Source organism: Lepus europaeus, chromosome 13, assembly GCF_033115175.1.
Source record: "Lepus europaeus isolate LE1 chromosome 13, mLepTim1.pri, whole genome shotgun sequence".
Taxonomy (NCBI): domain Eukaryota; kingdom Metazoa; phylum Chordata; class Mammalia; order Lagomorpha; family Leporidae; genus Lepus; species Lepus europaeus.
This window is the reverse complement of record NC_084839.1, coordinates 22,891,503-22,918,711: the sequence shown is the minus strand read 5'-3', so window position 1 is coordinate 22,918,711 and position 27,209 is coordinate 22,891,503. Positions and strand designations below refer to the sequence as shown.

The window sequence follows — 27,209 nt, the reverse complement described above, 5'->3', positions numbered from 1 at the left end:
CTGCTGCCACACCTCTAGGAATGACTGCGGCCACATAACGCACTGGATGCCTGCGCAACCATTTGATGGCTCCGTCTCACAGCCACTGAGTGTCACCTGTACCCAGCACACCAGGTCAGGACTAGGCAAAGAAACGTACACACATTCCTGATCCGGAGTTGTTCACAGTTGGGAAAACAGCACCATGGGGGGCCGGCGCCATGGCGCAGTGGGTTGATCCTCCGCCTGCAGCACCGGCATCCCATACGGGCGGCAGTTCTGGTCCTGGCTGCTCCTCTTCCAGTCCAGCTCTCTGCTGTGGCCTGGGAGGGCAGTGGAGGATGGCCCAGGTGTTTGGAGGAAGAAGCTCCCAGCTCCTGGCTTCGGATCAGCGCAGCTCCGGCCATTGCGGCCCTCTGGGGAGTGAACCAACAGAAGGAAGACCTTTCTCTCTGTCTCGCCTTCTCACTGTCTTAACTCTACCTCTCAAATAAATAAATAAAAATCTTAAAAAAAAAAAAGCACCGCGTGTGAAGATGACAGCAAAGACAGTGCTGTGAGCACTCCGGGGGCAGGGGTGGGGGATGCCCTCGGCTGAGAAGGGCAGGGGTCTCCGCCTCCCGAGTCGGTTGGTCTCCCTGGCTGACCTCAGCCTTCCTGCTGCTGGTGAGTCACACCCGGAAACCGCTCCTGCCACATTCCAGGACGCAAGATCCGGGTCTTGGGCTCACTGGGGTGAGTCAGGGGAGAGGGCAGCAGCCGGGCAGGAGGACACGAATGACTCCGCCTCGGCTGCACAGGAGCCGCAGGAGGCGCAGGTGCAGGGCGCTGCCTGCCGCCGGCAAGTGCCCCAGTGCCGCGGTTTGTCCCCAGCCACGTCCCCTGACTTTCTGCTGAAGCAGCCACCTCCCAAGTTGGTGATGACAGCAGCTCATTCGAGAAAAGCCTGATCAGGGATTTAAGAAAGAGAGTAGAGCAAGAACATCAGTGGTTCAGGGTGGCACCTGTTTCTCACCTCACCCTGCCTTGCCCTTTCCTGAGGGGCTGGGTGAGACAGAAAACTGTGATAGGCGTTGTCTACCACATCATTTACAATGGTTAGAAATACCAGTGACAGGCCAGCGCCGCGGCTCACTAGGCTAATCCTCCGCCTTGCGGCGCCGGCACACCGGGTTCTAGTCCTGGTCGGGGCACCGATCCTGTCCCGGTTGCCCCTCTTCCAGGCCAGCTCTCTGCTGTGGCCAGGGAGTGCAGTGGAGGATGGCCCAAGTGCTTGGGCCCTGCACCCCATGGGAGACTAGGATAAGCACCTGGCTCTTGCCATCGGATCAGCGCGGTGCGCCGGCCGCAGTGCGCCTACCGCGGTGGCCATTGGAGGGTGAACCAATGGCAAAAGGAAGACCTTTCTCTTTCTCTCTCTCTCACTGTCCACTCTGCCTGTCAAAAAAAAAAGAAATACCAGTGACGAGGCCAGCACTGGGGTGTAGTAGGGTAAGCCTCCACCTGCCGTGCCAGCAGCCCATACGGGTGCTGGTTCGTGTCCCGGCTGCTCTTCCAATCTAGCTCTCAGCTAAAGGCCCGGAAAGGCAATAGAACATCGCCCAAGCGTTTGGGCTCTTGCACCCACGTGGGAGACCCACAAGAAGCTTCTAGCTCCAAATTGTCCCAGTTCCGGCCACTGTGGCCATCTGGGGAGTGAAGCAGCGGATAGAAGACCTCTCTCTCTCTGTGACTCTGCTTCTCAAATACATCAATCAATCTTTAAAAGAAAAACATCAATGACAGCCTAAATGTGTAATATTAGAAAGATTGATATGAAATAAATTATGATCTGAAATGAACTATGAAGTTACATTGCCGTTCAAATCAATCAGCTTTCAGAAAACAATAGAGAAGATTATCTGTGACACTGGGGTCGGGCAAGACATAAAAAGTAACAACAGAAGAAAAGATTGATAAAAGTGACTACATTAAAATTCGGAACTCTGGCCAGGTGTTTGGCTCAGTGGTTAATTTGTCCCTTGGGTCACTTGCGTCCCTTTTCAGGGGCCTTGGTTCAAGTTCTGGCTGCTCCACTTTTGACCCAGCTCCCTGCTAATGCAACCATGGATGTAGCAGGTGATGGCTCAAGTACTTGGGTCCCTGCCACCCACGTGGGAGATCCAGACTGTGTCCTGGGATCCTGGCTTCTGTCTAACCCAGGCTTGGCTGTTGTGGGCATACACAGCCTGACAGTAGACGGAAGACCTCTCTCTCTCTCTCTCTCTCTCTCTCTCTCTCTCTCTGCATTTCGCTGCCTTTCCAATAAAATGAAAATAATAAAAATATTTTTCAATAAAATAAAGGAACTCTGGTTCTAAAAATGGCATCATGAAAAGTCGAGCCACAGAGAGGCTCGCCATGCAGGTAAGCCGTGAAAGGCTCATACCCAAAATACAAAAGAACAATTATAAAGCACTAAGAAAAACCACTCACAGGAAAGTGAGCAGAGACTCAAAGAGGCAATTCTTCTGCAAAAACGTGGAAATGCCAAGGGCGCTCAGCTGTATTTATTATGAGGGGAATTGAAACGAAAACACAGGCACAGGGCCAGCGCTGTGGCATAGCAGGTAAAGCTGCCGCCCGTGGCACCTGCATCAATATGGGTGCCAGTTTGAGTCCCAGCTGCTCCACTTCTGATCCAGTTCTCTGCTGGTGGCCTGGGAAAATCAGCAGAAGATGGTCCAAGTGCTTGGGCCCCTGCCACCCACATGGGAGACTTGGAAGAAGCTCCTGGCTCCTGGCTTCAGCCTGGCTCAGCCCTGGCCGTTGCGGCCATCTGGGGAGTGAACCAGCAGATGGAAGATCTCTCTGTCTCTCACCCTCTCTCCCTCTCTCTCTGTAACTCTGACTTTCAAATAAATAAATAAATCTTTTTTTTTTTTTGACAGGCAGAGTTAGACAGTGAGAGAGACAGAGAGAAAGGTCTTCCTTTGCCATTGGTTCACCCTGCAATGACCGCTGTGGCCGGCACACCGTGCTGATCCAAAGCCAGGAGGCAGGTGCTTATCCTGGTCTCCCATGGGGTGCAAGGCCCAAGCACTTGGGCCATCCTCCACTGCACTCCCGGGCCATAGCAGAAAGCTGGCCTGGAAAAGGGGCAACCGGGACAGAATCCGGCACCCCGAGTGGGACTAGAACCTGGGGTGCCAGCGCCGCAGGCAGAGGATTAGCCTATTAAGCTGCAGCGCCAGCCAAATAAATAAATCTTAAAAAAAACAAACAAACAAACAAACAAAAAAAGCAATGAGATACCAAACATCTACAGCTACACTGACATCACCAAGTGCTGGGGCTGGGGCTGGGGCTGGGGCGAGGCAGAAGCTCCTGCAGCACTGGGAGTGCACGCTTAGCATCATCAACTAAAGAGGAAAAGGTGCTCTCCCTGTGACCCAGGGGCTCCACCTCCAGGAACATGGTTTGAATGTTTGTGTCCCCAAACCAAAATTCTGCAGAAATCCTTAACCCCAAGGTGACAATGTTAAGAGGTGGAGCTGGGGCGGGCATTTGGTCTGGCGCTGAAGTCCCCACTGGGACACCTGCATCCCGTAGCAGAGTGCCTTGTTTGAGTCCTGGCTCTTCTGCCTCGGATCCAGCTCGCTGCCAGTGAGCTTCCTGTCCTGGGTGCAGCAGGTGATGGTTCAAGTACTTGGGAGCCCTGGAGGGAGTTCCGGGTTCCTTGGCCAGGCCTAATTCTATGGTTGCATCCCTCTGGGGTGCCAGTGGATGGCAGATCTCTGTCTCTCCTTCCCTGTCATTCTGCCTTTCAATAAACAAACACATCTTTAGAGGAAAAATAAATAAATACGAAAAATAAATTTAAGATCATTTAAAGGATGTCCATCTTAAAAAAAAAAAAAATAGAGGTGAGGCTTCCTGGAGGGGAGTAGGCCTTGAGGCCAGAACCCTCATAAATGAGATTAGTACCATTATAAGTAAGGCAAGACCCTTCAGTCCTGTAACAGGACACAGCAAGACGGGGTCCCTTATGGAGGAAGTGGGCCCTCTAGGGCAGCAGACCTGCTAGGACCTTGATCTTGGACTTCCCAGTCTCCAGAAAAGCGAGAAATAAACAACTGCTGATGATAAAGTAGCCAGGCGATGGTATTTTGTTATAGCATCCTAAACCAAGACAACACCCAACAGAAAAGTGTTCACAGGAGATGCAAACAGCGATGCTCATGGCCGCATAACTTGTGATAGCGTCAAACTGGAAGTCACCCAAACATCCCCTGGGGTAGCCACGGGCCGCCGATTCCTCCGGATGAGGAACGCACTACTGTATGGAGGAAGCTCTCGGAGGAAAAGTAGATGCGAAAGGATAAACACTGCACGTGTTTACACAGAGTGGAAAAGCAGGTGACTCAAAGCCATTCTCTTTAGAGGGTAAAGAAACAAGGAAAAAGCAAGCCAGGGCTCGCCAGGAGAGGAGAGAGGGACTGTGATGGCGGAAGTTCCCGCGGGGGCTTCCGGGAAGTCAGCGACAGCCCTGTAAGAGGCCTGGCCTGCAGCTGGGCGGTGTGGATTTGCAATCCCGCCTTCAGCAGCGCCCAGGCCGCGTATCCCGTGCCCGAAATACTCGGAACCAGAAGTCTTTTGGATTTCTTTTTTTTTTTTTTTAATTTAGAACATTTGCATGCACACAATGAGATATCTCGGGCATGAGACCCCAAACTCACTTGTTTCACACACCTCATCCACATAGCCTGAGGGTACGTTTATAACATCTTCTAGCTTGGCTGTGACCTGTCCAGTGACGTCAGATGGAATTTTCCACTTGTGCCGTCGTGTAGAGACTCAGCAAGTTTCACATTTTGGAGCACTTCAGATTAGAGATGCTGAACCTATGTTTATACGTACGGTGCGCATTTCTGAGGGAGTGCTTTCTTGGACTAAATTGTGTGAAAGTCTCATCTTTACTCTTTTTTTTTTTTTTTTTTTTTTGACAGGCAGAGTGGATAGTGTGAGAGAGAGAGAGACAGAGAGAAAGGTCTTCCTTTTGCCATTGGTTCACCCTCCAATGGCCGCTGCGGCCGGTGCACCGCGCTGATCCAAAGCCAGGAGCCAGGTGCTTCTCCTGGTCTCCCATGCGGGTGCAGGGCCCAAGCACTTGGGCCATCCTCCACTGCCTTCCTGGCCATAGCAGAGAGCTGGCCTGGAAGAGGAGCAACCGGGATAGAATCCGGCGCCCCGACCGGGACTAGAACCCGGTGTGCCGGCGCCGCAAGGCGGAGGATTAGCCTGTTAAGCCACTGCCTCCTCTTTACTCTTAATGTTTATTTATTTTATATATAGAGAAAGATATATATCATTTGCTGGTTCGCTGCCTCAAACGTCTGCAAGAGCCAGGGCCGGGCCAGGCCGAAGCCAGGAGTCTGGAACTCCAGCTAAGTCTCCCATGTGGGTGGTAGGCACCCAGGTACTCGGGCCATCACTGCTGCCTCCTGGGATATATATGAGTTGGGAGTTTGATAAGAAACAGAGTAGCTGGGACTTGAACCAGGCACTCTGAATTGGGATTCGTGTGTCTTGTGTGATAGCCTAGCCCCCTGTGCCCTAATACCCACCTCTCAATCTAGTCGTCTAGAAAATGACCACTCATATGACACAACCTAACATTTCACAACAAAAATAATGCGCATTACGTTAAGCAGCAGCTCATTCAAAATGACATTTGTGGTGGCTACCAACAGCTGCATTCACCATTTCTACATTAAGCAAATCTTCCCTGGAAACTTATCATGAACTAGGCATGTCCCGAGGCACTGCCATGCAGCTGGAAATCCGCTCACGGGAAGATAATCCATGTCCAGAGAGAAACATCTAGAAGGTCCATCGCAGTAAGTGCTAGGAAGAAAATCAGCAAGGAGAGAGAGCAATAAGGACATATTTTAGGAGGAGAGAAGCTTCTCCGAGGAGCTGACGTGAAAACACAAGTGAACCACGGGCAGCCGCGCAGGGCAAAGCTCGCAGGAGCGGAAAGGGCAAGGGCCCAGGCCGGGAACGCACGGGGCAGGGCTGAGGGCCGAGGCCAGAGCTGCCGGGTCAGAGTGAGGAGAGCGGAGAACAGGAGGACAGGAGCTGGCAGAAGGCCCCGGGGGCTGGGCCACGGAAGGGCCAGGCACCCTGGCTAGGACTTCGGACCTCAAGCAGGGAGTGATGAGATGCCGCTGCAGGGCCGAGTGCAGGGAGCGGCCAGGTTCCAGGCCGGGTTTACAAGGAAAGCGGTGGCTGTTGTGTGGAGGGAGAGTGGGGGCGGCCAGGAGCCAGCGGGGACCCCTGGTCTGCGGCTGCCGGAAGGCGGCACTAACAGGGAGGCGGCCGTCGTGGCATGAGGCGCTTTGGGGTCAGGGTCGGTAGATTTTGTAGGTGGGATCCAGATAGGAGCTGTTGGAGGATGACGTGCGAAGGAAGAGTGCAGGACTCTCCATCAACAACAAACATATGGGGAGACACATGGCCAAAACTCTTCTGAAGGTGTTCGTAAATTGCTTGTGCAACAAGACACTGAAAGGCAGGCAGCGGAGGAGAGGGAGCTGGGGAGACAGGATGTGCAGGAGCCCCCCCCCCCCCATCTGCGGTGCTCGGGTCACTCGAGGTCAGCAAGAATGGTGGGTGCAGTACAGCAAGCCGTCCGGGAGGGGAGGTCGCGTTCACATGGCTCTTACTATGCCATGTGGCCAGAATTGTTCTGTTTTGTTAGAAGTTATTGATGGGGCTGACACTGTGGCATAACCGGTAAAACCACGGCCTGCAGTGCCGGCATCCCCTATGGGCACCGGTTTGAGACTTGGCTGCTCTACTTCGGATCCAGCTCTCTGCTATGGCCTGGGAGAGCAGTGGAAGATGGCCCAAGCCCTTGGGCCTCTGTACTCACATGGGAGACCCAGAGAAAGCTCCTGGCTCCTGGCTCCAGATCAGCTCAGCTCTGGCCATCTGGGGAGTGAACCGGCAGATGGAAGACCTCTCTGTCTCTCTCTCTGCCTCTGCCTCTCTGTAACGCCTTTCAAATAAAGAAATAAATCTTTTTTTTTTTTAAAGAAGTTATTGGTCTTCTCCCACGGTGCCTAATTTATAAATTCAAGTTTATCATAGGCATGTCCAGGAAAAGACATAGACTATTAAAGGGTTTGGAGCTATGCGGGGTTTCAGGTGCCCCCTAGGGGTCACTACAGGCACCTTCTGTATTCAGAGATGAGCGGATAACGCCATGGAAGAGCTCACTGGAGTGGGCATTTAGCTTGGTGATGGAGATGCCCTCATCCCGCACTGCAGTGCCTCGGATCAGGGATTGCCTCTGGCTCCTGACCACAAGAATCCTGGGAGGCAGAGGTATGGCTCAAGGTTGGGTTCTCATCCTCCATGTGGGAGACCTGGATTGAGTCCCTGGCCATCGCAGGCATGTGGGGTGTGAGCCAGCAAATGAGAACTGTCTCACCACCTCTCAAAAAAAGAAAGGCATGCTCCTTGCACAGTCCAAGTTGCCACCGAAGGTAAGGAAGAGACTCCCGAGGCTCGCCGGAGGCAGGAGAGTCTTTATCGAGAGGCAGGAGTTGACAGAAGTGTCGGAAGAAGATGGAGCGATCTGGATAGGGCGTGGATTGAGAGCTGAGCTGCAGAGCTCAGTACAGAAGGGTGGGGAAAAGGCTGGCTTTTCTGGTAGACCCAAGTCCTCATGGTGCCACTAACCAGCTGAGTTAATGTGAAGATTAAAGCGCCCGGTTCAAGTCCCGGCTCCTCCACTCTGACCCAGCTTCCTGCTAGTCCGCACCCTGCGAATCAGCAGATGATGGCTCAAGTGTGTGGGTCTCTGCCACCATGTGGAGACCTGGAGTGAGTTCCAGGCTCCTGACTCCAACCTGGCTCAGCTCTGACCATTGCTAGCATTTGGGGAGCAAATGAAAGATGAAAGATCTCTATGTTTCTGCGTGTGTCTCTCTGCCTTTCAAATAAAGTGAAAATAAATAAATAAAAACTTTTAAAAATCTCTGGGTTTGGACACATTTGGGGGACTCCAGTTAGATAACATCGTAGTGATTGACAGCCCAGAAATTGGGAGATAATCCAGTTAATTTTGTGACACAGTCATGTCTCCCTCTGCTGGCAGAGATTGTAATTGCACCTGTAGACCCCAGATTACCCTGTCGTGTTAGTGCAGTCTGCCCTGTGTTGTTACCAGGACCACCCTGGAAGAAGATGCTGGTGTGGAATCAAGGAAATGAAGCAAAGGAACTCCTTCCTTCCACCAAGCCGACCTGAAGCTGTCACTCATGCTGGGACAAGGAAGCAACTGATCTGCCCCCCCCCCCCCCCCCGCGAGCTCACCCCGAGGCACAGAGGGAAGATTGGCAGGCTGCGGGTCTGGGGGCTGCAGAGCAACCAGGCCACTTCGGGACTGGGAATTTTCTTACAAAACAGGGATATTAATAGTTTCCCCTTTTCTGGAATCATTGTGAGGGCCAAGGGACTGATCAATGTGTTGGCGCTTTATTCGTTGTAAACCACTCTACAGACACGTGGGTTTACTACTGGCACGTCTTGGTCTCACTTCACCATTTTCTTGGCCTGAAGTTATCTGAGCTTTCGTTCATTTGTTTAACGATCCGTGCAGACCTGCAGTGTAGACGCTGCCATGCTAGGTCTGGGGAAGAGAACCAAAGGCAGAGATCACCACTCCAATGCTGGGGACACATGCTATGGAGCGGCAAACAGACTCTGTTAACCACCGTGCAAGTGCGGCTTCCGTGAGCGCCAGGAAGAGGAGCTAAGAGTGAGCTACAGAATCAGGGGAGGGGACAGATTCATTCTGGCAGAGTCTGGAGACCGGGGTCATAGAAGTCTTCCCAACAGAGGTGACAGTCATGTGGGGCTCTGATTCATTTAGCTTATTTTTAAAAAATGGAGACAAGGGGCTGGCACTGTGGCACAGCAGGTTCAAGCCCTGGCCTGCAGCACTGGCATCCCACCTGGGCACTGATTTGAGTCCTGGCTCTTCCGATCCAGCTCCCTGCTATGGCCTGGGAAAGCAGTGGAAGATGGCCCAACTCCTTGGGCCCCTGCACCCATGTGGGAGACCCAGAGAGAGCTCCTGGCTTCTGGCTTCAGATTAGCCCAGCTCCGGCCATTGCCAGCCATTTGGAGAGTGAACCATTGGATGGAAGACCTCTCTCTCTCTGCCTCTGCCTTTCAAATCGAATAAAATAAATCTTAAAAAATAAAAGAAAATACAATCTTAAAAAAAAATTGAGTCCAGCCTGTTGGTTGGGACACCCGCCTTCCATTTTGGAGAGGCTGAGTTTGAGTCCCAGCTCTGGCTGCTGACTCCAGCTTCCTGCTAGTGTGGACCCTGGGAGGCAGAGGTGATGGCTCAAGTAATTGGATTCCTGCCACCCGTGTGGGAAACCTGGACTGAATTACTGGCTCCTGGGGGGGGGTGTTCCTGGCTCCTGGGGGGGTGTTCCTGGCTCCTGGGGTGTGGGTCCTGGCTCCTGGGGGGACCCTGGCTCCTGGAGGGGTGTTCCTGGCTCCTGGGGGGTGGGTCCTGGCTCCTGGGGGGGTGGTCCTGGCTCCTGGGGGGGCCCTGGCTCCTGGAGGGGTGGTCCTGGCTCCTGGGGGCCATTTTGGACATTTAGGAGTGAGCTGGCAGATGGAAGCTCTCTCTGTTTACATATCTCCTTCTCTTTCTGTCTCTCTGCCTCCCAAATAAATCAACAAAAATTTTCAACAAAAATTGATTAAACATACCAGGTGGGGCCAGCGCTGTGGCGCAGCGGGTTAATGCCCTGGCCTGAAGCGCTGGCATCCCATATGGGCGCCAGTTCGAGACCCGGCTGCTCCACTTCCGATCCACCTCTCTGCTATGGCCTGGGAAAGCAGCAGATGACCCAGGTCCTTAGGCCCCTGCACCTGTGTGGGAGACCCAGAAGAAGCTCCTGGCTCCTGGCTCCTGGCTTCAGATCGGCACAGTTCTGGCTGTTGCGGCCATCTGGGGAGTGAATGATTGGATGGAGGACCTCTCTCTCTCTCTCTCTCTCTCTGCTTCTCCTCTCTCTGTGTAACTCTGACTTTCAAATAAATAAATAATTCTTTTAAAAAAACATATACCACGTATGAGAAACTGGACTGCTTATTATGGATACAAAAGATGAGCTAAGCAGACATAGTATGTTTTCATATAACAACAGGGAGGCCGAGAAGTAGTCATTTAATTATGAATACGCTAAGTTCCACGAGAGTATGAGCCGGGAAGGATGAGAACGTATTACAGAGGGGGATCACATAAAGCATCTTTCCTACCCAGCAAGTGAGGTGCAGGCTGATTCTGGAAGGATGAAGAGGAGGTGTGCATGGTGAGGATACATGTGCTGGGAGCAGACCGTATATGTAAAGGCCCTGTGGCAGGAAGCTGGAAGGGAGCGGAATAAGGCCATGGTGACTGCAGCACTGGGGGAAGGCAGAGAGGGGTGTGAGAGGGGACAGGGTCCTGCAGTACCCGGGCGTTGCAGTGGGAAGCACTGGAAGGTTTCAACCACAGGGAAACATGAGCCGATATATCTTGTAAGAAGACTGACTGTAAACAAATGGTGGGTAGCAGAAAGAGCAGAGCTGGGGAGGCCAGACTGGGGGCTCCTGCAGAAGGCCAGGCCAGAGAAGACCTGACAGTGGCCAGGGAGGTGGACGAGCAGTGAACAGAGCTGAGAAATACTTAAGCATTTGAGTAGAGTCGATGTGGGCTTTGAATGGATGTCCTGGGCCTGAGGGAGGTGCTGCTGACAGAGCAAGGGACCGTTTCTGGAGCAGCAAATTTGAAGGAGAGAATTGCAGGTGCCTGGGAGGCATCCAAGAGGATCTGTCCATTACTGAATTGGATTTATAGGTGTGGAACTCAGAAGAGAAACCTGGACTCATGATACCAATTTAGGAATCAAGACAATAATAGAAGCCATGAGCAGCAGTGACACTAGAGGGTGGCAGACAAGGGGCTTAGGACCAGCTCTTTGGTGAACTCCAACATCTTAATTTTTTTAAAAGATTTATTTTTGAAAGTCAGAGTTACACAGATAAAGGGGAAGAGAGAGAGAAAGAGAGAAATCTTCCATTTGCTGATTCACTCCCCAGATGGTTGCAATGGCTGGGGCTGGGCCAGGCCAAAGCCGGCAGCCGGGAGCTTCTTCCAGGTCTCCCACATGGGTAGCAGTGGCGCACACATTTGGGCCATTAGCACAGAGCTGGATCGGAAGTGGAGCAGCCAGGACTCAAACCGGCATCCATATGGGATGCCGGCATCGCAGGCAGCAGCTTGACCCACTACACCATGACGCTGGCCCCTTTATATCATTATTTCTTAAAGAGCTCCAACACCTTAATGTTGGAGTTGAGGGGGAGCAACTTGGTTAAGGACACCAGGAAGTAAGGAACCAGAACATATAGGAGCCATAGGAGAAAACCCAGGACCCTGTTGCGTCATGGGCACCATGGGAAGTGAGTGTCATGAAGAAGGGAGGGGAGGCAGGTTATGTCCAAGGCTCCCTGGAGTTGGCACCGTGGTGCGCTGATGTCCTGGGGAAGAGTGTTGAGTGGCAGCATAGTGGCAGAGCGAATGGAGGTGAGGCTGTGTAGACCGGAGAGGACACTTAGGAGGACGTTTCTGGCAGCAAAGCAAGCAGCAGGGGCAAAGACGTGGAGACATGAAAAGTTGAGGTGTGTTTTGGGGGATCTTAAATCAGAGCGGCTGGAGGTGCAGGTGTGTAGGAGGGAAGAAGAAGGGTTGAAGACGATGCTGAGAAGGAAGGCACCAGGGGCAGGTTTTGCTCTAACAGGTCAGGTGGCTGTAGCCCTTACCAGGGGGTTTGGGTGTGCGCCCTGGCTCTATGCCAGATTCCAGCTCCCTGCGAAGGCACTCTGCGAGGCAGCAGGTGGTGGTTCCAGTTCTTGGGTCCCTGCCACCCCACGTGGGAGACCTGGATTGAGTTCTCAGCTGCTCCAGCCTGGCCCAGCCCCAGCTGTTGTTGTGGGCACCTGGGGAGTGATCCAGATGTGAGCTCGCTCTCTCTCTCTCCCTCTTCTTCTCCCTCTCCCTCTCTCTTTCTGACTGGGTAGATGGTGAATAGGCTTGAACTTAAAGGAGAAAAGAAAGGAAAACTATTTCCCGAGTGCCTTCCACGTCCTCCACCCACATGGTCACTTCATCCCCAGGTTTCCCGCTGGGACAGCTGTTCAGACAAGTGCAACAGCATGCTCAGAGTCACGCGTCTTAGAAGCAATAGATTCCAATTTGCGTCCCATACAGGAAGAGCTCTGCGCACGCTCTCCCAGGGGGTGGTGGCTCTTTTATCCAGCGCTGTAGCATCGGATGTGTCAGCCAAAGCAGAGAAAAGGGCGTTCAAAAACCAAAGCCAAGTGCAACAAGAACATGGCTTAAGAGCCAAGTGGTCCATCCGGAAGTCAGCCTGTCACAGCCAAGAGCAGTTAGTCTACAAAGCCAAAACCCCACCCGGCAACTGGTCCCAAAGCCAAGTTACTCACTAGCAGTGGAGCCCGATCAAGAAGAGGGTGGAGGGCGGACAGGACACTGCAGAGGTGAGTGAGCTCCCAGCCAAGCCTCACGCCTCCTCCTCCTGACATTCCAGCCCGAGGGAAGATGCGACAAAGGCTCTAGGCCCTCTAGGGACACATCTGGGGGGAGGCCTCAGTCCCCACCCAGTGGTCCACGGAAAGGACTTTGACTTTGTCCTTGCACTTGTAGAATTACACTTAAATTGCACCCTAGATGGGGGGCGGAGTGAAGATCCCGAAAGGAGCATCCGGCACATGCCTGGTCTCCGGGATGCTCCAGGAACCCGGAGCCGCTTGCCCGCCCACCCCCTGAAGGAGACTGTCTCTTAAACGGATGAGGAAAGGGAGGCTGGGACAAAGCAGGTGGCTGCTCCAGTCCCAGCTTAGATGGAGAGCAGAACCGGAACTGGAATGCAGGTTGTGTTTTATGCAAATTCGATGCCTCCTTCTGCTATGGAAAAAACCCAGGGGTCAGGGAAGGCTCCACGGAGGAGGAGGAGGTGCCAGTGGTGTCCAAGTGGCGGCGCCCCAAGTGCAGAAGAGGACAGGGTCTCTGGGAAAGGCACAAAGGGGCAAAGCCGCTTACGGAGCCAAACTTGGCTCCTAAACGGACAAGAAGGGTGCGGCTCCCAGCTGGGGGCCTGGGGTGCAGCAGGTGCGGGGCGGGGGTGGACTGCGCACTGTCAGGGCGGTGAAGCCGCAGAGTCGGCACGCCGCGGGGCAGCAGGAGTCGAGCGAGCAGGCTGCGGGTGCTGACGCGGGCGAGGAGACGCGGCCCCTCCTGCCCTGCCCTGGGGGTGCAGCCCAGGCCCGGGAGCTGCAAGCTGAGCCCAGGAACGTCTAGGCGGTGGGGGGCGCTGCAGGCGCCCTGAAGGGGACTGCCGTGGGGGGGGAGAGACACCTGCGGGCTGGAAGGGCGGGGCCGCGGGGCCGGTGGCGGGGGCGCGCGCCTGACGTCCCTCGAGGGCTCGACCGCGGCGCGAGAGGCCGCCCGGACGCGTGCGAGCGCGCGCGAGGGCGCCGCAGCCCGCCGCGCCGGCCGACAACAAAGGCGGGACTACAACTCCCGGCGTGCTCTGCGCGGCCTCCCCCTCCCCGCGCACGGCCGCGCCCGCCCGCGCGCCCCGCCCCGCGGCCCCGCCCCTCGCCCCACCCCAGCCGGGAGGCTTCGCCCGGGCCGCAGCGCGGCGGCGGCGGCAGCGGCGGCGGCGACATCCCTCGGGCCGCCGCTGCTCCGCCCCATCCCCTCTGTTTTTCTCCGTCAGTCTCCCGCGGCGGCGGCAGCGGAGGGGGCGCGGGCGGAGGCAGCCGCAGCGGCGCGGGCTGCGATGACTGGTGCCCCCGGCGCGGGTCAGGACTCCAGGTGAGCCTCTGCGCTCGCGAGGGCCGCGACCCCGCCGCCCGGCGCCCCGGCCCCGCCATGCATCCCTAGCGGAAGGAGGCGGAGGAGACAGCTCTGCCGCCCACCCCCATCGCATTCTCCTCTTCCTTTATCTCATTGTTGCCGCGGCTGTTTACGGCAGCGCCGCCTCTGCCCCGGCATGGGGCGGGCTCCGGGCGCTGCCCTCGGGCCGGCGCTGCTCCCTCGGCTGCCCGGGGACTCCGCCTGACCGTGCGTCTCCCCCTCCTCCTCCCCGCTGGTGCAGCAGCGGCGGGGCCGCGCCAGCATCCCCACCTTCGGAGGCCGCATGCGGATTGAGGCGCGGCGCCCGGGGGCTGCGCGGCCCGCGCCCATCCCGACCTAGGGCAGCGAGCGCTCAGCGGGACTCTGCCGGGCGGCAAGATGGCCAGTAAGACCAAGGCCAGCGAGGCCCTGAAGGTGGTGGCCCGGTGCCGCCCCCTCAGCAGGAAGGAGGAGGCTGCGGGTCACGAGCAGATCCTGACCATGGACGTGAAGCTGGGCCAGGTGACCCTGCGGAACCCCCGCGCCGCGCCCGGGGAGCTGCCCAAAACCTTCACCTTCGACGCCGTGTACGATGCCAGCTCCAAGCAGGCAGACCTGTACGACGAAACCGTGAGGCCCCTCATAGACTCGGTGCTCCAGGGCTTCAACGGCACCGTGTTTGCCTACGGCCAGACGGGCACCGGCAAGACCTACACCATGCAGGGCACCTGGGTGGAGCCCGAGCTGCGCGGCGTCATCCCCAACGCCTTCGAGCACATCTTCACGCACATCTCCCGCTCCCAGAACCAGCAGTACCTGGTCCGAGCCTCCTACTTGGAGATCTACCAGGAGGAGATCCGGGACCTGCTCTCCAAGGAGCCGGGCAAGAGGCTGGAGCTGAAGGAGAACCCGGAGACTGGCGTCTACATCAAGGACCTGTCCTCCTTCGTCACCAAGAACGTCAAGGAGATCGAACACGTGATGAACCTGGGGAACCAGGCGCGGGCGGTGGGCAGCACCCACATGAACGAGCTCAGCTCCCGCTCGCATGCCATCTTCGTCATCACCGTGGAGTGCAGCGAGCGGGGCACTGACGGCCAGGACCACATCCGTGTGGGCAAGCTCAACCTAGTGGACCTGGCTGGCAGCGAGAGGCAGAACAAGGCAGGCCCCAATGCAGCCGGAGGGACTGCCACACCGGCCACGGGTGGCAGTGGTGGCAGTGGAGGGGGTGGGGGCGGTGGGGCTGGCAGCGGAGAGAGGCCCAAGGAAGCCTCCAAGATCAACCTCTCACTGTCAGCCCTGGGCAACGTGATCGCCGCCCTGGCGGGCAACAGGAGCACCCACATCCCCTACCGGGACTCCAAGCTGACCCGGCTGCTCCAGGACTCTCTGGGGGGCAACGCCAAGACCATCATGGTGGCCACGCTGGGACCAGCCTCTCACAGCTACGACGAGAGCCTGTCCACACTGCGCTTTGCCAACCGAGCCAAGAACATCAAGAACAAGCCCCGGGTGAACGAGGACCCCAAGGACACGCTGCTGCGAGAGTTCCAGGAGGAGATCGCCCGCCTGAAGGCGCAGCTGGAGAGGAAGGGGATGCTGGGCAAGCGGCCGCGCAGGAAGAGCGGCCGCAGGAAGAAGGCCGTGTCGGCCCCGGCCGGGTACCCCGAGGGCGCCGTGCCGGAGGCCTGGGTGGCCGAGGACGAGGACGACAGCAACAACAACCACTGCCCGCCGCAGCCTCTCCTGGAGCCGGCCCTGGAGAAGGGCATGGAGCACTACCTGCAGGAGCAGAAGGAGCGGCTGGAGGAGGAGAAGGCGGCCATCCAGGACGACCGCAGCCTGCTGGGCGAGGAGAAGCAGAAGCTGCTGGAGGAGAAGGAGAAGATGCTGGAGGACCTGCGGCGGGAGCAGCAGGCCACGGAGCTGCTCGCCGCCAAGTACAAGGTAAGGGCCCGGACGAGCCTGGGCACGTGGGGGCTCCCTGCAGGGCTCCCCCGAGGGTCTGCGACCCTGCCCAGAGGGCCCCTGGACTGCCCTCGTGGAGTGCCAGGCACAGGCACACACGTGCACACACATGCACACACACACAAAGCGGTGCTGGTGGTCTCTGCTGGCCGTCCCAGCAGAGGGTCCACCAGGTCTGGGGGATGGCCGGGCAGGACCGCAGCCTCTCATGAGCGTGAGCCCGGCACAGCCTCCTGCCCTGAGGCTTCCTCCCTCTGTAGCATCCTCTGACCGTGCATCATTTTAGTGACGACTGACAGGTGGGTAGCACTTTGCTGCTTACGGAGTCCCCACCATGTATGATCTCATCCAAGCTGGCAGTTCTTAATTCCCCCCTTACAGACAGGCAAGGAACTGAGGCACAGAGAAGTGGCAGGTCCCAGACTGCTGTGTACGGAGTGGCAGAGCTGAGCTGGAACCCACGGACCTCGGTCCGCTCTTTGATGGGCGGGCGGGCGGGACCACGAATGGAGCATACTCCCCATGAAAATGATTCCCCAGGCCCACCCAGCGGGCCCTTGGCCCGGTGTCAGCAGGAAGGCGCTGCAGGGTCCCGCAGGAGGTGGGGTGGAGAGAGCCCTGGCTCCGTACCGGAGCCCTGGAGTCCGGGCCAGCTGCACTGCTCCTCGCCGAGGGACCTTGCGCACATTGCTCCTCTCTCTCTCCTGGCCTCAGTCTCCCTTCTCCTGGGAGATCTCGGAGGCTGTGCCAAGCTGACCTGAATTATTCTGAAAAGCAAACTGATCAGCCCCCACCCAGGCCTCATCGCAGTAATACCCAGTCCCCCATTGCCCTGAGGGGTGCCGGGGTCTCACTGTGCGCTTCCCTGTGGGAGCCTCCAGACCCCAAGTGGGGCTGAGCTACCCAGGCCCCACCTGGCCCGTCACAGTCCTGTTTGATTTCAGTGCTGCAGATGCCAGCACTCGCTAGTCCAGGCATTTCCAGGCCTCTGGAGCCTTCTGTGCTAGGGGTTGGAGGAAGGACACAGGGAGCCATGAGCTTGCTGGGAAGAGCCAGCCATCGCCATTCTCTGTTCTGCCCAGAAGTGGGAGCTGGGGGCAGGGAAGCCCAGCCTACAGCCCCTGGAAGAGTGGCAGCTGGGCTGGATGCATTGTCTGTGAGGTGGGAATGTGTTGCGCCGCAAGGGGCTCTGGCCCTGCGTGCTGAATATTTAATTCACCTCCGTGAGCTCAGCCAGGGCTGTGCTGAGCTGCTTCCTCAAGGGAGGCTTCAGGGCCGTCCTGGGAGAAGCAGATGCTAAAGACAGGGTGGTTAGAATCAGCCATTCCTGGCAGGCCAGGCTCTGCAACTGGGGAATCTTATCTGCCCAGTCTGTCTATTTGCTGGTTTCTCCGCAAGACCACTCCCTCCTTAAAGCTGGGGGCAGTGAACACCCGTCAGCCCCCTGAGAGATGGGTAGGAGGGGCGGGGTGGCTGGAAGGTTCCCACTGTTGAGAACGGGCTGGCTCTCCTTAATAAGGTTTCTAGGATCAAAGGCAACACAAGGCACAGATGGCAGGATAGTCAAGCAATCAGAGCAGCCGGCACCAGAATTCCTGCACTAGAGGTGTAGCTCAGGGAATGCTGCAGCCTTGTGGCCGGCAGGGGCTGTGCCCAGGGCCGCACAGGTGAGGCAGGGAGGATCCAGACTCTGGAGCTCAGTCCGCCTCTATCCATTGCGCTTGATAATCAGAGTGGTTCACTTTTATGTAAATAACACTGACATCTTCATCTCATTTGTTCCTCCTAACAACCCCAAGATGTGGGTATTTATTAGTGTTCTCATTTGACAGTAAAATGAGGATGGGGAGGTGGAGTGATACTGGCTGGTGAGTGGCAGGGCTGGGGCTGGGACCCGAGTCTTCTGGTGCCCCCCAGACCTGAGCTGTCTTGTGGTTGTCACAGGGTCCTCCCTGTGGGCTCACTCTGTGACTCAAAGGCCTTGCCTGACATAGCTCCCCGGGGAGGGGCTGGAATGGTCACTTTGTGCCAGGTGTTGGCTGTAAGCCAGCGGGGAGCGGTGCCTGGGAAATTCCAGGAGGGGATGATGCTGTGTCCGCTGACTTCTGGTCCCACCCAGCCCCGGACAGTCAGCCGTGAGCAAGCTCAGGGTGGAGCCTAGACCTGGGTCCTGGCCTCCCCCCAGCCCCTCTGGCATGCCTGGGGGGGCTGTTTCTAGGATGGCATCCTCAGGCCTCTTCTTTCCCGGGGTTGTGCTGAAAATGAAATGAGATCATTCGTGTGAGGCTGTGTGAAATAAGTTGAAAGCTCCAAATAAATGGAAGGTGTTAGCAGCCACAGGGTGGCTTCTGTCTTCCAGGCAGGTGTCCTGGTTGCCAGGACTGGCAGCTTTGTTAGCTTCACTGCTGCCTCACCTGCCCCCCTGGCCGCCTCACCGTAGCCCTGCAGCCTCCGGGAGCAGGGCCAGGCAGGAAAGCAGGAGTTCGGGGCCCTCCTAGAAATGAGCTGAGCTCTTGCTCCCCGTCCTCAGCTCCCTCCCGTCCCTGCTCTCTGAGCTGTGGGGTCCACTGCACTTCTCACCCGCCCTGCTCCCCCCTGGGGGCAGCTGAGCAGGAGCTGGTGCGACCCAGTGCCCTCGTTCCCTGTCTGACTCACACTGAGTCTGCCTCGCCCGCCCGCCCTCCCTGCCTGCCACCTCCGAGGCTCCCTTTCTCTTTGTTCTCCCCTCACTGTGTGCGAATCCCACGCCTGGCTCCTGGAGCCTCCCTTCCTCTCCGTCTCCGACTTGCCCTGTGGATTGCCAGCCGCAGGGGACTTGAGGGTGTGCAGATGTGCGCGTGTGTGTGCTGGCCGGCAGGGCTCTGTTTAGCATTCGCCATTAGCCAGCCATACTTAGTGGTGTCTCCAAGGGCTGGGGGGCTTGGTATCATGCAAGGCCTGGGAGGGAAGAGGAGGAGGTGACAAAGCAGACCCACAGTGCCCAGGGAAAGCTCAGCTCTTCGGCACTGCCCAGAGAAAATGCACGTGTCAGAGCACAGCGCACATCCTGGGAGGCGCGCTGGTGGGTGCATGTAGATTGGGTGAAGGCCTGCTTGACTCAGATTTAATTGTGCAAGAAAAAAAAAAATTTAGGGGCTTGTTTTATTTATTTGAAAGTTAGAGTTACAGAAAGAGAGAGAGAGAGAGAAAGAGAGAGAGGTCTTCCATCTGCTGATTCACTCCCCAAATGGCTAGGTCTGGGCCAGGCCAAAGGCAGGAACTAGGAGTGTCTTACATGTCTCTCATGTGGATACAGGGTCCGAGCATTTGGGCCATCATCTGCTGCTTTCCCAGGCACACGAGCAGGGAAGTGGAGCAGCTCAGACTTGAACCAGTGCTCATACGAGATATCAGCACTGCAGGTGGTTGCTTTACCTGCTACAGCACAGTGCTGGCTCCAAGAAAATTTATTTCTTTTTTTTAATTAAAAATTTTTTTTTTAATTTCTTTATTTGAAAGTCAGAGTTACACAGACAGGGGAGAGGCAGAGAGGGGGGGGGGGTCCTCCATCCAATGGTTCACTCCCCAGTTGGCCACAATGGCCGGAGCTGCGCTGATCCAAAGCCAGGATCCAGGAGCTTCCTCTGGGTCTCCCATGCAGGTGCAGGGGCCCAAGGACTTGGGCTGTTTTACGCTGCTTTCCCAGGCCTTAACGGAGAGTTGGATGGGAAGTGGAACAGCAGAGTCTCGAACCAGCGCCCATATGGAATGCTGGCGCTTCAGGCCAGGGCGTTAACCCACTGCGCCACATCACCAGCCCCAAGAAAATTTCTTAAAATGACTACTTTAAGGGCAAATGTCATGGTGTGGTGGGTTAAACTGCCACTGGGGATGCCTGTACCCCATATTGGAGTACCTGGGATTGAGTCCCAGCATCTCTAGTTCTAATGTAGCTTCCTGCTGATGCATGCTGGGAGGTGGCAGATGATGGCTTACATGCCTGGGTCCTCCCTGCTGGCCATGTGGGAAATCCGAATGGAACTGTGGGCTCCTGGCTTTGGCCTGGTCCAGCCCTGGCTGTTGTTGGCTTCTGGGGCATGAACCAGTAGATGAAGATCTCTTTTTTTCCTCTGTCTCTCTCATTCTGCCTTTCAAGTAGATGAAAATAAATGAATAAACAGTTATTTTAAAATGGCTAATTTTGAAATAGATTTTTTGGAGGGATTGCATTAAATGGATTCTAAAGCTTTGGGTCCAGCTGCATAGAGGGAAAAGAGGGGAAGACACAGTGCAGGCTTGAGGCAAAGGAGAGAGGCTGAACTCGCAGCATTGGGTGTGATCCATGGCTGGCAGGTCGGCGGGGAGCAGAGCCCAGCTCTCTGAGGAGGGACGTGGAAAGGAGACCCTGCAGAAGCAGCCCCAAAAGCCAGAGGGATGCAGTCACTGTAGGGAGCATAAACCACACTGAATTATTCCTGTCCTCTCAGCATGGGAATTAACCATGAGGATGCAGGAGAGGGAGTTCTAAACCCAGAAACAATAGCAATAAAAATAACATTTTGAACACTTGCTTTCTGCCAAGCATGATACTATGTACAAATTGTCTCATTATGGCTGGCGGCTCACTAGGCTAATCCTCCGCCTTGCAGCGCCGGCACACCGGGTTCTAGTCCTGGTCGGGGCACCGGATTCTGTCCCGGTTGCCCCTCTTCTAGGCCAGCTCTCTGCTGTGGCCAGGGAGTGCAGTGGAGGATGGCCCAAGTGCTTGGGCCCTGCACCCCATGGGAGACCAGGAGAAGCACCTGGCTCCTGCCATCGGATCAGCGCGGTGCGCCGGCCGCAGCGCACCAACCGTGGCGGCCATTGGAGGGTGAACCAACGGCAAAAGGAAGACCTTTCTCTCTGTCTCTCTCTCACTGTCCACTCTGCCTGTCCAAAAAAAAAAAAATTGTCTCATTAATCCATACAAGAAAGATACTGTTTCCATTTTGTGGATGAGAAAGCCAGGCCCATTGTAGTTAAGTAACTGGCCCAGGCTGCATGGTTTTCATATAGCAGATCTGGTTAAACTCAGCTTGGTTTGACAAGAAATGGAATGCTCTTGGTGCTGAAAGAATTAGGAACATCAGTGTGGGAACTGGCTGCTGGGGAGGTGGTGAAATGACAGGAGCTGTAGAAGACGTGTGGACTTTAAAAAAATGTATTTATTTGTTTGAGAGGCAGAGTTAGAGAGAGAGAGAGAGGGCGGGAGAGCAGGAGAGCGCTTTCATCTGCTGATTCACTCCCTAAATGGCTGCAATGGCTGCAGGTGGGCCAGTCCAAAGCCAGGAGCCAGGAGCTTCTTTCAGATCTCCCATGCTGATGCAGGGGCCCACGGACTTGGGCCATCCTCCACTGCTTTCCCAAGCCATAGCAGAGAGCTGGATCAGAAGAGCTGGGACTTGAACCAGTGCCCATATGGGATGCCAGTGCTGCAAGTGGAGGCTAAACCTACTACTCCCCACAGCACCTGCTCCACGTGTGGAATTTGTGGGACAGAATCCAGGCCCACTGGAGATGGGTCAGTGGAGTTTTTAAGCAAGAAAGGGCTGGAAGTGGAGACTGGGGCTCCCCTTGAGGAGAGGGCTCGGCTGAAACCCCTGGCTGGCAGCCCCGGCCTCTCGCTCTGTGTGTGTGTGACTCCTGTCCTCATCTCTCTGCAGACTTCATTCTGTAGAGCTCTGTGTCCAGGACCTGGGCCTCAGAGTCAGGCAGGTCCAGGTTTAGTGATGTACTAGTTCTGAGACCATGAGCCCTAAGGTGGGTTAATATTAACAACCATGTTTTAGCGCTGTTGAGAAATTCAGTAAAATAATCAATGTATAGCACTTTGCACAGTTCTTGGCAGGTTAGTGGTCAGCAAATAATTGTTATTAACGTTTTCTTTAGCTGGCTGATGGAAGTTTTCCCATGGCTGCTTTCCTGATGTGTCAAACATATCACATTTTAGTCCAGCATTCAAAGCCCACCAGTCTGGCAGAAGTTAATCTCTCAAGCAACTTACTCCAGTAGGAGACCCACAGCCAGCTGGTCTACCCCATCCTTTGAACCCAACATGCTGGTTGCATTGTTTCTGTATTCTGTAATGTCCCTGGTAACCAACAAGTGGCAATTATGGAAGCAGGTTAAGCTCCATAGAAAAAAATTTCCTTTTTTCAATATTTATTTGAAAGTTAGAGTTACAGAAAGAGGGAGAGAGATCCTCCATCCTCTGGTTCACTCCCCAAATGGCTGCAACGACCAGAGCTGGGCCAGGCCCCAGAAGCTTTATCCGGGTCTCCTATGTGGATGCAGGGGCCCAAGCACTTGGGCCATCTTCCTCTGCTTTCTTAGGCACATTAGCTGGGAGCTGGCTCCCAAAACTTTTTAAGTTAGAGTTGAGCTGTTTTAAGCTGTGGCGTAGCAGGTTAAGCCGCCGCCTGCAGTGCCGGCATCCTATGTAGACTCGGCTGCTCCACTTCTGATCCAGCTTTCTGCTGTGGCCTGGGAAAGCAGTAGAAGATGGCCCAAGTTCTTGGGCTCCTGCACCCGCATGGGAGACCTGGAAGATGCTCCTGGCTCCTGGCTTTGGATCGGTGCAGTTCTGGCTGTTGAGGCCAATTAGGAAGTGAACCAGCGATGGAAGACCTCTCTCTCTCTCTGCCTCTCCTTCTCTCTATGTGTAACTCTGACTTTCAAATAAATAATTAAATCTTAAAAAAAAAAAAGTGGGTGGGGACCAGCATTGAGGCATAGCAGGTAAAACCACTGCTTCTTTTTTTTTTTTTTTTTTGACAGGCAGAGTGGACAGTGAGAGAGATACAGAGAGAAAGGTCTTCCTTTGCCGTTGGTTCACCCCCCAATGGCCGCCGTGGTTGGCGCGCTGCGGCTGGTGCACCGCACTGATCCGATGGCAGGAGCCAGGTGCTTCTCCTGGTCTCCCGTGGGGTGCAGGGCCCAAGTACTTGGGCCATCCTCCACTGCACTCCCTGGCCACAGCAGAGAGCTGGCCTGGAAGAGGGGCATCCGGGACAGGACCGGTGCCCCGACCAGGACTAGAACCCGGTGTGCCGGCGCTGCAAGGTGGAGGATTAGCCTAGTGAGCCGCGGCGCCGGCCAAACCACTGCTTCTAATGCCAACAACCCATATGGGCACCAGTTTGTGTCTCAGCTGCTCCACTTCTGATCCAGCTCCCTGCCAATAGCCTGGGAAATCAGCAGAAGATGACCCAAGTGCTTGGGCCCCTGCCACCAACATGAGATACCTAGAAGAAACTCCTAGCTTTAGCCTGACCCATCCCTGGCAGTTATGGCCATTGAGGGGAGTGAACCAGCAGATGGAAGATCTCTCTCTGTAGCTCTGCGTCTCAATAAATGAATAAATCTTTTTTTTTTTTTTAAAGATGCTCCTAATAACCTAGGGAGCATCTGTTTTTCCAGAATTGGTCTGGTTCCTTCTGCATGTCCCCAAGGACATCAGCCCTGTGTAGGATACTCTGAGACTTACGGGGTGGGGTGATCAGGCACTGCGTACCCTGATCCCCATCCCAGCTGAATCCTCCCCAGTCAGACCCTCGAGAGAAGGATCCACATAGCAAGTGGCCTGTACAGCAAGCCGGGCCTGGCTTCTGAGTCGGAGTCCATGGCCTTGGTAGGAGCCGAGACCGGCATTCCTTCCCTCCCTGGTAGGTGTGGTCACTTAGCAGAATTGCCCTGTGCTGGCGGGAAGCACCTAAGACTAATGCGTCTCCATCTGAGGTCCGGTGCGGCCCAGCAGGCCTTTGGGGCCAGCGCCAGGCTTCTCCCGCTGTGCGTTGGCTGCAGGGAGGAGTGCATTACCACATGGCCTTATTACAGCCCGTGGGTAGCGAGATATTGGATGAAGTGGCTGTGATAATGTTCTCATTGTATTCCGAGGACCAGAAGGAAAGGCCCGGGACCCAGTAGGAGAGGGGCGCTTTGTCCTGGCTGTGGCCGGCCAGTCGGGGGCACTTAGAGCTGCTGAGCCTGGTGGCGTGTCTGCGTGGATGAGAAAATGGTCCTCACCACAGATCCAGCCCTGCCACTGAGGGGCCGGGCAAGGCAGACCCCTGTGCTCAGAGCCCGCAGGGCACCTGCCGTTTGAGTCAGTGTGTCTGGAATGTTTGATACCCTGAGAAATTCCTGGGCATTGACTTGTGGGCCTGCTGAAGAGTTACTTTCTAGTTGGCTGTCTTCCCTCCCAGGTGTACCCAGCAGAGCAGTACCAGGCCCTGAGTGAAACTGTTTCCAGAACACTAGGTAACGGGCCTGTGGGCCAGCAGGAAAATAATGACAATAACAGTAATATTAGGGGGCCAGTGCTGTGGCATAGTAGGCTAAGCCTCCGCCTGTGGTGCCAACATCCCATATGGATGCTGATTCATATCTGGGCTGCTCCACTTCCAACCCAGCTCTCTGCTATGGTCTGGGAAAGCAGTGGAAGATGGCCCAAGTCCTTGGCCCCTGCACCCGCATGGGAGACCCAGAAGAAGCTCTTGGCTTCAGATTGGCTTACCTCTGGCCATTGCGGCCATTTGGGGAGTGAACCAGTGGATGGAAGACCTTTCTCTCTGTCGCTCCCTCTCTCTGTCTGTAACTCTGTCTTTCAAATAAATAAATAAAATCTTAAAAAAAAAGTAATAATAATGGGAGCTACCCTTTCTTCCATATATGCCTAATGCCAAGCACTCTGATACGTTTTTTTTTTACCTTTGTATTTATTTTTATTTATTTATTTTTATTTTATTATTTTTTTTTTTTGACAGGCAGAATGGATAGTGAGAGAGAGAGAGACAGAGAGAAAGGTCTTCCTTTTTGCCGTTGGTTCACCCTCCAATGGCCGCTGCGGTCGGCGCATCGCGCTGATTCGAAGCCAGGAGCCAGGTGCTTCTCCTGGTCTCCCATGCGGGTACAGGGCCCAAGCACTTGGCCCATCCTCCACTGCCTTCCCGGGCCATAGCAGAGAGCTGGACTGGAAGAGGGGCAACCGGGACAGAATCCGGAGCCCCAACCAGGACTAGAACCCGGTGTGCCGGCGCCGCAAGGCGGAGGATTAGCCTGTTAAGCCATGGCGCCAGCCCTGATACGTTTTTTTCAAAAGCATTTTAACAATTAGAGATGCCCAATCACATTTTAGTTGTTTGTTTTTTCATCTACTTGAAAGGCAGAGAGAGTGAGATAGAGATCTTCTTGGGGCTGGCACTGTGGCGCAGTGGGTTAACACCCTGGCCTGAAGCGCCAGCATCCCACATGGGTGCCGGTTCGAGACCCAGCTGCTCCTCTTCCCATCCAGCTCTCTGCTATGGCCTGGGAAAGCAGTAGAAAAAGGCCCAAATCCTTGGGCCCTGCACCTGCATGGGAGACCCGGAAGAAGCTCTTGGCTCCTGGCTTTGGATCGGTGCAGCTCCGGCCGTTGTGGCCAACTGGGGAGTGAACCATCAGATGGAAGACCCCCCCCCCTTCTCTCTCTCTGCCTCTCCTCTCTGTGTAACTCTGACTTTCAAATAAATAAATAAAAAAGAAAGAAAGAAAAAGAGATCTTCTCTCCGTTTGGTTCACTCTCAAATACCTGCAACAGGCAGGGCTGGGCCAAGCCAAAGCCAGAGCCTCGAACTCCATCTGGACCTCCCACTTGGATATCAGAGGCCTGAGCACTTGAGCCATCATCTGCTACCTCCCAGATACATTCACAGGAAGCTGGATAGGAAGCACTCAAGCCAGCACTCTGATATGGGGTGTAGGTGTCCCAAGAATCAGCTTGACCTGTTGTGTCTCAATGCCTGCCCCTCTGGTGTGTTCTGTGCATTACTTTACTTTATTTAAAAAATTATTTTATTTATTTGAAAGGCAGGAAGAGAGAGACAGACATCTCCCATCTACTGGTTCATTCCCCAAATGCATGAAATGGCTAGGGTTGGGCCAAGACAAAGTCAGCCGCTGGGAACTCAAATGTGGGTCTCCCGTGTGGGTGGCAGGGACCCCAGTACTCGAGTCGTCAGTTACTGCCTCTCAGGGTGCACATCAGCAGGAATCCGCTCTGGGAGACGGCCAGGCACTCTGATGTGGGGCGTGGGCTTCCCAAGCAGTGTGCTAAATGCTCATCCCTATGTTGTTTTATTTAATCCTCAAAATAGTACTATTGTGAACTAGTAATATTTTATTATTAAAATTTTTTTTGAGAGGCAGAGAGAGAGAAAGCTCCCATCTACTGGCTTACTCCCCAAGTGCCCACAAGAGTCAGGGCTAGATAAGGCCAAAGTTAGGATCTGGGAACATGTCCTGGTTCTGCAGTGTAGATGGCAGGGACCCAACTACTTGAGCCACCAGTGCTGCCCCCGAGGTCAGCACTGACAGGAAGCTGGAGTCGGGAGCCAGAACGAGGGAGTGACCCAGCCACTTTGGTATAACATGCGGGTGTCTTAACCATTAGACTGAATGTCTACCTGGAGTAGTGCTGTTTTTATCTTCACATGATAGTGAGGGATTTTAAGGAATGACCAACTCTAAGTCACACACCTAGGAAGAGGCAGGGCCAGAATTCTGAGCCCGTGTCTGCCTGACTCCATAGCCTGCAGGCTTCCTAGCCCTGCTGTGACATCGGCTCAGAAAGGAAGGATTTATGCCGAATCCCTGGCTAGCAGGCCCCAGCGGGAACTGTTGTCTCGAGTGCTTAACTCATCTCTGCCTCTCCGTATGATGCAACCCCCCAGCCCCCGCCCAGCCTCTGCCCTCAGCCCAGTGCCGTTCACGTATGTGATCAACAAGTACAGGTGGGCGTTTGGCACCGCTGTTAACACACCAGTTGGGATGCCTGCATTCCAAATCAGCATGCCTGGGTTTGAGCCCTGGCTCTACTTTTTTGTTTGTTTCTTCATTTTCTTAAAGACTTACTTATTTATTTGAAAGGCAGAGTTACAGAAAGGCAGAGGCTGAGAGAGAAGTCTTCCATCCGCTGGTTCACTCCCCAGATGGAATCAATGGCTGGAGCTGGGCCAATCCAAAGCCAGGAGCCAAGAGCCAGGAGCCTCTTCTGGGTCTCCATGTGGGTGCAGGGGACCAAGGACTTGGGCCATCTTCCACTGCTTTCCCAGGCCATAGCAGAGAGCTGGATCAGAAGTAGAGCAACTGGGACTTGATGTTTTACCCACTGTGCCACAGTGCTGGCCTCTGGCTCCACTTTTTTTTTTTTTAAAAGATTTATTTTATTTATTTGAATTGCTGAGTTAGAGGCAGAGGCAGAGAGAGGGAGAGCTCTTCCATTGCT

The 27,209-nt window shown here is 55.2% G+C and overlaps 1 protein-coding gene across 2 annotated transcripts in view; it reads left to right on the top strand.

Moving 5' to 3' along the window:
- The first annotated feature begins 13,937 nt into the window (after window positions 1-13,937).
- Window positions 13,938-27,209, top strand: part of KIF3C (kinesin family member 3C) — a 50,304-nt gene continuing 37,032 nt past the window's right edge. For both annotated transcript variants that reach the window (XM_062209107.1, XM_062209106.1), the window contains exon 1: window positions 13,938-15,907. In XM_062209107.1, coding sequence (XP_062065091.1) covers window positions 14,357-15,907 — 1,551 coding nt within the window. In that variant the 5' untranslated portion in view covers window positions 13,938-14,356. The remainder of the gene's footprint in view (window positions 15,908-27,209) is intronic.